This window comes from Corticium candelabrum, chromosome 2 (genome assembly GCF_963422355.1).
Source record: "Corticium candelabrum chromosome 2, ooCorCand1.1, whole genome shotgun sequence".
In the NCBI taxonomy this organism is placed as follows: Eukaryota; Metazoa; Porifera; class Homoscleromorpha; order Homosclerophorida; family Plakinidae; genus Corticium; species Corticium candelabrum.
This window is the reverse complement of record NC_085086.1, coordinates 8,353,452-8,363,558: the sequence shown is the minus strand read 5'-3', so window position 1 is coordinate 8,363,558 and position 10,107 is coordinate 8,353,452. Positions and strand designations below refer to the sequence as shown.

The window sequence follows — 10,107 nt, the reverse complement described above, 5'->3', positions numbered from 1 at the left end:
AGACGTGCAGATGTTGTTTGAGACCATCCGAACCCCATTTGCCGAAAGTTTTGTGACGAGAGGTATCATTTTGATAGAGGCTCCACCATGTCTCGTTTCAGAGCTGTAATTGGTTTTCTCTCTTCCCGTCTCAAAGCAACAGCACCATCTGTATGAGCGTATGTCCGTCCGTCTATCTGTCTGTTCGTCTGTCTGTCTGTCTTTCTATGTGTTCGTCTGTCTGTACTTGTCATATAACCTGCCTGCTTGCCTACTTGCCTGCCGGCCGCCCGTCGGTCGCCTGCCGCTCTTCCGTCGCCTGCCCTCCCGCACACCGCCCGCCTGCCTACTAGTAGTCTGCATACCGGGTCCTCTTGTTTGTTTGTCTGCCTCTCTGTCTGCTTGCCTTTTTGTTTGTCTACCTGCTTGTTTGCTCGCTGGCTCGCTCGCTAGCCAACAATTTTTTACCATCAAATCAATTGTGATCCGTTTTGTTAGGCTCTCCATGGCGACATCGTGAACAGAAAGAAGGAGTTCGACGCTCTTTCGTCTCAATGTCGAGACATCGCAGATCACTTATCATCCGAGGCGTGCGCGTCTTTCGAAGAGCGAACCGAGAACTTGTTGAGAAACTACGAACTGCTAACCGAAGAGGCGGTGAAGGCGGTCGAAGTTGCCGAGACGGACGTCGACAGCTTCGTCGACGAGTGTCGGAAGTTGACGGAATGGCTCGCCGACGTCAAGAAGTTTCTTCAACCGAAGGCAGACGCGGGGACGGAACTGATGTCGATTGGTGACGAGCTGGAGAGATGCAGGGTGAGACGATTGATATTAAATATTAAGATAAAATATTAAGATAAAATATTTAGATGAATAAATTGCAAATAAGAAATGATAAATTGGTGAATTGGGCAATCAACAGATTGAATTTGTAATTTGAAGTGACAAATTCATTGTATTGTGAAATTATATTTTAATTTGAAATTAAGTGTTAATTGAATTAAATCGTAATTTTCATTAATTAATGTTGAATACACTAGTTACGTAAGATTTTTGTTAATTTTTAATTTTAATTTTAATTTAATTAATTAATTAGAATAGAAATTTTTATTTTTAAAATTAACGATTAGATGCACTATGATAACTGCACTACCATAGTCTAGATTTCCGACCATTTGGTGGAGTGTTTACTCTAATCATTGACCACCATTGTCCATCCGTACGTGCTCTATGAAACGTAGTGCGTATACCAGACGCTTGTGTTGCCGTCCAGACTTGCTTCCACAACCGCCACCGCCACTTGATATCAATGAAAAATTGTGTTGATGTTGACAAAGCCCAGCCTCGCCACACGAACCCACCTGTTAATATATTGTCGAAAACATTAAATAATAATAAACAATAAAAAACTTTTACCCAACTTTTGCAGTTTAGTCAGTGTTACTGCCTGTTCTCTGTGTTGTGGTTGTCGTCTGTCAGTCGGTTGATTGTTTGTTGTTGTTGTTGATGTAGACGTTGGGTGGTGAGTTGAGTGACGAGGAGGTGACTCTTAATCACTTAGCCAAGTCGTCGAAACGTCTACGAGAAAGTGGAGGGGGAGAGAAGAAGCAACTAGACGAAGCGCAGAAGAAATATTCGCAACTTGTGAAGGTCTATACCGAGGTGGGGACGTAGAGGTTATGTCATCAGACTGTGGATACATGGTCACTGCTTTTGTTGAATTTTCTTGAATTTTGAATGTACGAATAGAGTTTGTTTTGAATTTGTTGGAGAGGAGGGTTGTTTTGTTGTAAGTTTTGTTTTTGTCTGCTAGTCGGATGTCGCTTGTTTTATCTGTTGTTATCTCAACTCGTAGTTTTTTGTTTTTTTTTGTCTGTGGGGCTTACCAGTTTTTGTGTACTTTTTTCTGAGAAAAGTGTACTGTTTGTCTGTTTGTTTGTATGTCCGCTTGTCCGCCGGTTCGTCTGCCCATCCCTCCGTCCATTCGTCCGTTCCTCAGACCGTCCGTCAACCTCTTAGTCTGTTCCTCCATCCATTTGTTTGTCTGTTCTTCCTTCCCTTCGTTTGTCCGTCCGTGCGTCTGTCCGTTCCTTTGTTTCTCCATCCCTTTCTTTGTCTGTCCGTCAGTCCCTCCGTCCGTGCGTCGGTCCCTTTGTCTGTTCCTCCATTCCTTTGTTTGTTCCTCCATTCCTTTGTTTGTTCCTCCGTCCGTCCGTCCCTCCATCCGTTTCTCCGTCCTCCTCTCCGTCCATTCGTCTGTCCCCCCGTGCGTCCGTTCGTCCCTCGGTCTCTCCGTTCCTTGGTTCCTCCGTCACTCCATTCGTCTCTCCGCGCTTCCCTCTGTCCGTTCGTCCTTTTCTCCGTCCGTCTCTACGTCCTTTCCGTCCGTCTCTACGTCCTTTCCGTCCGTCCTTCCATCCGTCCGCCTGTGTCTTCTGTGTCTTCTTGCTCTACTTCTTTGTCTGTATTGGTACTTGCCTGCCTTACTTTTCTCTTATTTCTTTCTTTATATATACATAGTCACACGTTAGTGTGCCCACGGATAGCAACTCTCCATCCTTTGCATTATTACTGCAGGTTAAAGGACTTGGTGCGCAGCGAGAGAAGCTCCTGGAGAAGGCCGAAGCGTTCGAACGAGACCTAGACTGCATGATGACGTGGCTCATTCAGACGCTTGACTGGCTGCAGACATGCAAGCAAAGTCAACTGCAACCCGACCAGCAAATACAAACTGTAAATGTAAGTGCGTCGACTGACCTTCGAGTATAAGACGTGTGTGTGTGTGTGTGTGTGTGTGTGTGTGTGTGTGTGTGTGTGTGTGTGTGTGTGTGTGTGTGTGTGTGTTTGCGCGCGTGTGCGTGTGTGGGGTGGGGGTGGGGTGTTTGCGCGCGTGTGCGTGTGTGTGTGTGTGTGTGTGTGTGTGTGTGTGTGCGCGTGCGCGCTAATGTATTCCTTTTCCTTTTTGATTGACTCACATCTGCAGATGCTGCGAGCAAACGTCGACCAACAGCAGCCAAACTACGCCACATTAACATCCTCCAGTGAGACTCTCGTTGCAAAGTTCGAGAGCGCAAGATCATCCATCTACGCCGACAAACTGAGCATGCTTAAAGAAAAGTGGACAGCATTAGACAGCGAAACAAGTATGTTTGAAATGACAGTTAAAAAAACAACAGAAGAGGAAGAAACAACGAGAAAACATAAAGTAAAGCACAAAGCGTTTTTGCAAAATTTTAAGTTAAAAGTTTGTGTGTCGTTTGTCTGTCATAAAGTTTACCAAGTGATAGACAAACTGTCAACTTAAAATTGTGAAAAATTGGCATTGCAATTTCACTGTCATGGTTATGCTTATGTTTAGTGTGTTGTGTTGTGTGTTTAGGCTTTCTCTGCTGCTGAGGATATGCGTCAATGGTTGACGTCGTTGGTTGAGGAAATGAATGTGCAGGAGGGTCCTGCTGCTGATGTCGACATGTTGATGAAGCAAATCGACGAGCAGAAGGTATGTGGTGGGTTGTGATTGGTTGGGATGAGTCGGCAATAGGCGAAGTGATTTGAAATTTGCAAATTTAAAGTTAACATAGATTTGAATTTTATTAACGGAAAAGTTGGGTAAACATAATGTAATTGATATATAATATAATACAATTGATATATTGATATAATATAATAGAAATAATGAAATAAATTTAGTTTATATGTATACATTCATAATAAATTTATTTTTTATTATTTAATTTTTATTTATGTATTATTTATTTATTTATTTAGTTATTTATTTAATTTTAATTTATTTTTATTTATCTATTTTTTTATTTAACTTTTTATTTTTTATTTATTTGTTTTTTATTTAATTTTTATTTGTTTTCTATTTTATTTATTTTTTATTTAATTTTTATTTATTTTTTATTTTATACATTTTTTCTATGTAATTTTTATTTATGTTTTTCATTTTCTTTATTTATTTTTTATTAAATAATTTTTATTTATTTTCTATTTTTTTATTAATTTTTTATTTAATTTTTATTTATTTTTCTTATTAAATAATTTTTATTTATTTATTTTCTTGTATTTTTTATTTAATTTTTATTTTTTATTATTTATTTATTTATTTTCTTTAATTATCTATTTATGTATTTTTGTATTATTATTTAATTTATCTATTTTATTTATTTATTTTATTTATTTGTTTATTTTAAAGTAAATGAATATAAAATAAATAAATAAATAAATAAATAAACGTAAATAAATAAACAAAATAAATATATGTATGTAATTTTAATTTGTAATTTATTTTAATTATCTATTTGTGTATTTTTATATTTTTATTTAATTATTTATTATATATTTTTCTATTTATTTTTTTACGTATTATTTATTTATAAAATTAATTAAATTTTATAATTCACCTAAATAGCTAAACCTAAATTGCTAACCCAGAATAGAATATAAATATAATAAATAATGTAAAAATATACTAGAAATTTAACAATAATTTATGTTTAAGGATTAATATTAATTAATTAACTGAAATAATTTAATCATAATTGTGTTTCAAAATTTGAATTTTTGTCTTGGAATTTAATTTCCGTTTCAACATTTATTTTTTAGTCAAAATTTTGTTCAAATTTTTTGATCCTAATTTTTAAATATTTGGTAAAAAATTTGTTCAAATTTTTTAATCCAAATTTTTATATTTTTGGTACAAAATTTTAATTTTTAGTTCAATATTTCTAAAATTTTAATTTTAAATTTTAAGGTTTTTTTGTATGAAATTTTATAATTTTTAATATAATTAAATAATTTACATGAAGTGTTCATCGCTAATTTAATTGCAATTTGTCAATATCCGGCTGTTACTTCCCTTCCATTACAACACCAAACGAGGAAATCCAACTCTAGACTGTAAATCGCCTCTCTGTGTCTCATCATCTCAACTCTCTCAACCCTATTCTTATCTTCTTGTTTTCTTCTCAACAGGAATTTCAAGAGAGACTGTCATCTCGCCACGCAGACGTCGAAGACACTAAAACGTCACTCTCCTCCCTTACCACTAAACCGGAAGTGGGACCGGAAGCATCCTCACACATTGTTGCAATCAGTGATCTTCACGTTCAGGTGTTAGACACCTGTAGACAGCGTGAAGAAGAACTCGAGAAAGCAATGGAGGAGTTGCAGGGGTTTCACCGCGATTTGGCTGACGTTTTGAGGTGGTTGAAGGATGTGGAGAGTCGGCAGGAGGTGTCGCCTCGTGATATGCAGCTGTCGAATGGAGATGGTTTGTCGGGTCCGAGGGAGATGTGCAAGGTGGTTGGATATTGAGTGTGGTGGTTTTCTTGTTAGTTATGTTGGTTGTATGGTGGCTGTTGGTTGTGTTTTTGGTAGTCTGTGTTTGTCAGTATGTCTGTCTGTTGACAGTTATTTCTTTGTCTGTCTGTCTGTCCGCCTGTCCATCCGTCTGTCTGTCTGTGTACCTGTGTGTTTTGTTCTGTCTGTTTGTCTGTCCGTCGTCCATCCCTCCGTCCGATTGTTGTTTGTAAATTGTTTGCCTGCCTGCTGCCTGCCTGCCTGCCTACCTGTCTGTCTGTCTGTCTGCCTGCCTGTCTGCCTGTCTGTCTGTCTGTCTGTCTGTCTGTCAAGAATCATTTATTTCTTACAATCACACTATCATACATCACAGCAGAAACTACTCGACTAAAGCTAAATGCTTTATAGTGTTCATAGGTAAGTGTATACATATTTTCTGAGGCAAAAGAGACAACTAAAAGTACACTAATGATAAAAGAATTGAGTGCTGAGTGACTCGGGAATCTGACACCCACCACACAACACATTCAATTTCTTCTGAATAACCCGTGCGTTGCACTTTTGTAGCTGCACTGAAAAGCGTTTACGCCAGAAGTCCACAAATTCCGGTGCGTTTGGCTGACCAACTTCGTCTGATGAGAAAGCTGCCAGCTTTCGCAAGAAGTTCCTGGCCTCTTCTCCCCATGCACCGAAATGTTCGAATACCAAGGGGATGGCTTTGAGAGCTGAAGTCCCAGGGAGCTTTTGTTGGCTGTATTTTGCCGCCTTCCTATTCTCACGTTGTTTAGCAGCGACGCCTGTTCTGTCTGTCTGTCTGTCTGTCTGTCTGTCTGTCTGTCTGTCTGTCTGTCTGTCTGTCTGTCTGTCTGTCTGTCTGTCTGTCTGTCTGTCTGTCCGTCCGTCCGTCCGTCCGTCCGTCCGTCCGTCCGTCCGTCCGTCCGTCCGTCCGTCCGTCTGTCCGTCGTTCGTCCATTTGTCTGTGTGCCTGTGTGTTTAGTTGTTTGTTTGTCTGTCCGTCCGTTCATTTGTCCGTCCGTCCGTCCATTTGTCTGTTTGTTTTCCTGTGTTTTTCCTATGTTTGTCTGTCTTTCTGTCAGTCGGTCCGTCAGTCCGCCCGTTTGCCCGCCCGTCCGTTTTGTTGTCTTTGTCCGTCTGTCCAAATGTCAATATGTTTGCCTGTGTGTTTTCTTGTCTGTCTGTTTGTTTGTCTGTCTGTCCGTCCGTCTATTTGTCGGTTTGTTGCCTATGTGTTTTCCTGTCCGTTTGTCTGCCTGTCTGTCCGTTTGTCCGTCCGTCCGTTTGTGTGGCTGTGTTTTCCTGTTCGTTTGTCCGTTTGTTTGCCTGTGTGTTTTCCTGTCCGTCTGTCTGTCCGCCTGTCTGCGTGTCTGTCTATCCGTCTTTCATTTATTTTTAACATCAATACTTACATACAATACAGTGAATCAGTAAAAGGCACCACAGCTAAATAGCGAGTTCTCAACCCATGGGTCCACTTACACTAATGGAAACAAAGTTGTATGATTGCCTGTGTGTTTTCTGTCTGTTTATCGATGTGTTTGTCTGTTTATCTTCTCCCTTTCCATCTACCCATATCTACAGTATCTACCAATGGTCATCATTTATGCCTCCAGCACTTAGACAGCTACATTCTTCATTCAATTATCTAGGCGTGGCTTCCCTAACTCTCTGCTATGCCAAGTATTAAATTATCCATCATCTAATAAATTAAGATATAATAAATATGTAATAACTATGTAATAAATATGTAAAGGAATGCGCATGCGGCGTATGGTACACAGTAGAAATGACAATGGTTATCAGTCCTGTTAGCGCGCGTTAGAAAAATGATATAGCGGGCGTGTCTCCGCATGCCAACAAAGACGCGTGACTTCCACGCTTCTCCCGTCGCGCACGGCTCGCGTATGGAACCGACGTGCAAGCCGAGAGCCCCACCAACGTGATCGACCGCACAACAGCCCGAAAAAGCAGCCGCTCGACCGTCCAGCGCGAATCGAACGCAAAGGAGGCGACCGGGCAAGGTCATTCATTGTGACAAATCGCTTTGTATCGTCGCAGTCCGACATTTCGTCTCGAATGCGTGCGTGCACGCGATGGGTTGACGAGTTGGTGTGTGAGTGGTTTAGGTTGGAGGCCACTGGACTGCTCTAATTGCTCGGTATCTTGCGTTGCGGTTGGTTTCTGTTTTGGAGAGGAAATTAGAGACTGGTGTGGTGTTGTGGCACGGGAAGTGTCATTTTCATACGCACCTTGCCTGCTAACCAATTTTACGTGGTTGTTGTGTGTGTCTTGTGTTGATCGTGTGGGATGGGTTGGCTGTTTGGTTGTGGTCTTGGTGTGGCTGCGTGTCTCTCTTGCGTTTGGACGTTCTGTTTGTGTGATTGGTTGTGTATGAGTATGGCGGTCTGGTTTTTGTTTTTTGTCTTGGTGAGTGGTTTGTGTTTAGGGTTTCTCTGTTTCCTTGGTTGCTTTGTCTGTTGTTTTTGATCTGCTTGCCTGCTGTGTGCTTTGTCTGTCTGTCTGTCTGTCTGTCTATCAGTCTGTCTTTGCCTGTCTGTCTGTCTGTCTATCAGTCTGTCTTTGCCTGTCTGTCTGTCTATCAGTCTGTCTTTGCCTGTCTGTCTGTCTGTCTGTCTGTCTATCAGTCTGTCTTTGCCTGACTGTCTGTCTGTCTATCTGTTTGTCTTTGTCTATCTGTCTGTCTGTCTATCTGTCTGTCTGTCTGTCTATCTGTCTAGAACAATCTGTCTATCTGTCTTTTTTGTCTGTCTGTCTGTCTGTCTGTCTGTCTGTTTGTCTGTCTGTCTGTCTGTTTGTTGGTCCGGATTGGTCTGTCTGTTTGTTGTTGTTTTGTCTTTGTCTGTCTGTCTGTCTGTCTGTCTGTCTGTTTTTGTTTGTTTGTCTGTTGGTCTGTCAGTCAGTTTGTTTGTCTGTCTCTCTGTTTGTCTGTCTGTTTGTCTATCTGTTTGTGTGTGATTGTGTGTGTCTTGTGTTGATCATGTGGGATGGATGAATTGGCTGTTTGGTTGTGCTCTTGGTGTGGCTGCATGTCTCTCTTGCGTTTGGACGTTCTGTTTGTTTGATTGGTTATGAGTAGTGGTCTGGTTTTTGTTTGTTTGTCTTGGTGAGTGGTTTGTGTCAAAGGTTTCTTTGTTTTCTTGGTTGGGCTTTGTCTGTTGTTTTTTGATCTGCTTGCATGCTGTGTGCTTTTTTGTCTGTTTGTCTGTCTGTCTGCCTGTCTGTCTGTCAATACATATATTTTCAAAGAACAACACTACTACATTCTAGTCTGGCCCAAACGGCCGACGCCATAATTTAACTATGTGCGAATGAAGAATGTCCCAGTCTTTCTGTCTGTCTATTGGGGTGTCTGTCTGTCTGTATCTATCTATCTGTATTGTCCGTGTCTATGTGTCTGTCTATCTATCTGTCTGTCTGTCTGTCCGTTTGTTTGTCTGTTTGTCTGTCTGTCTGTTTGTTGGTCCAGATTGGTCTTTCTGTCTGTCTGTCTGTTTGTCTGTCTGTTTGTTGTTTTGTCTTTCTGTCTTTCTGTTTTTGTTTGTTTGTCTGTTTGTTAGTCTGCATTGGTCTCTGTTTGTCTGTCTGTTTGTCTGTCTGTGAAAATTTTATTTACTGAAACATCATACTAGCAATTGTCAATTCCTTACTAAAAGTCCGTGTAGACAACATCTAAATTCTAATCAAGTTTCAGGCAGATGTCCGTCGTGTTATGTTTGTGTTCATCATCCTTACTTACTGTCTCTATGCTTATAGTATTTCCTTCACAGATTGTAAAGGAAGAAATCGACCAACGAAGCGCCATTGTCGAAAGCCTCAACTCGAGAATGTCGAGTATTCTCTCATCGAGCGCCACCCACGGAACGGCCAAACTCATCCAACGAATTGAAGAGCTAAATCGTCGATACCGCGAAGCATCGGCAAAGGCTGAAGAATACCTGCAGGGCACCGAGTACCGAACTCTCAATAAGGAACAACTGATGAGAGAAATGGCCGGTCTGAAGGACTGGCTGCAGACAATCGAGAAGTGGTTGATGATGCAGAGAACGTTGACGTCGTCGGGCACGAAGGAAGACCAACAGGCCAGTGAGCAAGAACTGGAACGATGCACAGTGAGATATGTTTTGTCATTTATTATTTATATATTTGTTTAATTAATTAATTAATTAATTATTTATTTATTTAATTATCTGTTTATGATTGTGCTCAACCAGATCAGTTTGGTTCGTAAGGTCTCTCGCAAGCACCAGAGGCAATCCCTGCCTCAGAGGTGCTTAGACCAACATGGCTGTCTAGACAGAAGACATGATGTTATGTTGGATCTGACTGAATCCAAGAAACTCTGCTTTCCTGTAAGTGCTGCGGTAGTCTTGCGTAGCCAGACCCCTTTCTACCGCACCCGGCGAAATGGGGTCTGGTGAACAGGCTTTGATGTCGCTGTGTGCCGTGTAGCCAGAAATTGGCTATCTAAAGACCGGATTTAGTTTCTTAAATGCTTCACTAAAGACCAGACTGGTATGCAAGCAGTGCAATCCTATCTCATTAGCTACTTGTTTTGTAGAGAACAACTTGAAGGCTACAGCTAGAGTCATTGCTGTTTGTGAAATCTGCATGTCTACAACAGCAATTAAATGTTGTGTCTAGCGTTGTGCGCTTGGGTCACAACAGCGACTGAATTCAAACGCACTGAATGGATGCGAACGTACTCGATGCTGTTTGCTGTTTTGACGTCCAAAGCGACCGCAGACTGTCCAGAGTGAGTGATATCTGGTCCTGGAATTGAAGGGC

The 10,107-nt window shown here is 40.9% G+C and overlaps 1 protein-coding gene across 1 annotated transcript in view; it reads left to right on the top strand.

The window, feature by feature from the left end:
- The window catches only part of LOC134176263 (microtubule-actin cross-linking factor 1-like), a 79,124-nt gene that overhangs the window by 24,740 nt on the left and 44,277 nt on the right, over window positions 1–10,107 (top strand). Inside the window, exons 19-25 of the mRNA XM_062642941.1 lie at window positions 478–795; window positions 1,492–1,641; window positions 2,557–2,718; window positions 2,963–3,184; window positions 3,359–3,478; window positions 4,957–5,283; window positions 9,090–9,431. Of these exons, the coding sequence (XP_062498925.1) occupies window positions 478–795; window positions 1,492–1,641; window positions 2,557–2,718; window positions 2,963–3,184; window positions 3,359–3,478; window positions 4,957–5,283; window positions 9,090–9,431 (1,641 nt within the window). The remainder of the gene's footprint in view (window positions 1–477; window positions 796–1,491; window positions 1,642–2,556; window positions 2,719–2,962; window positions 3,185–3,358; window positions 3,479–4,956; window positions 5,284–9,089; window positions 9,432–10,107) is intronic.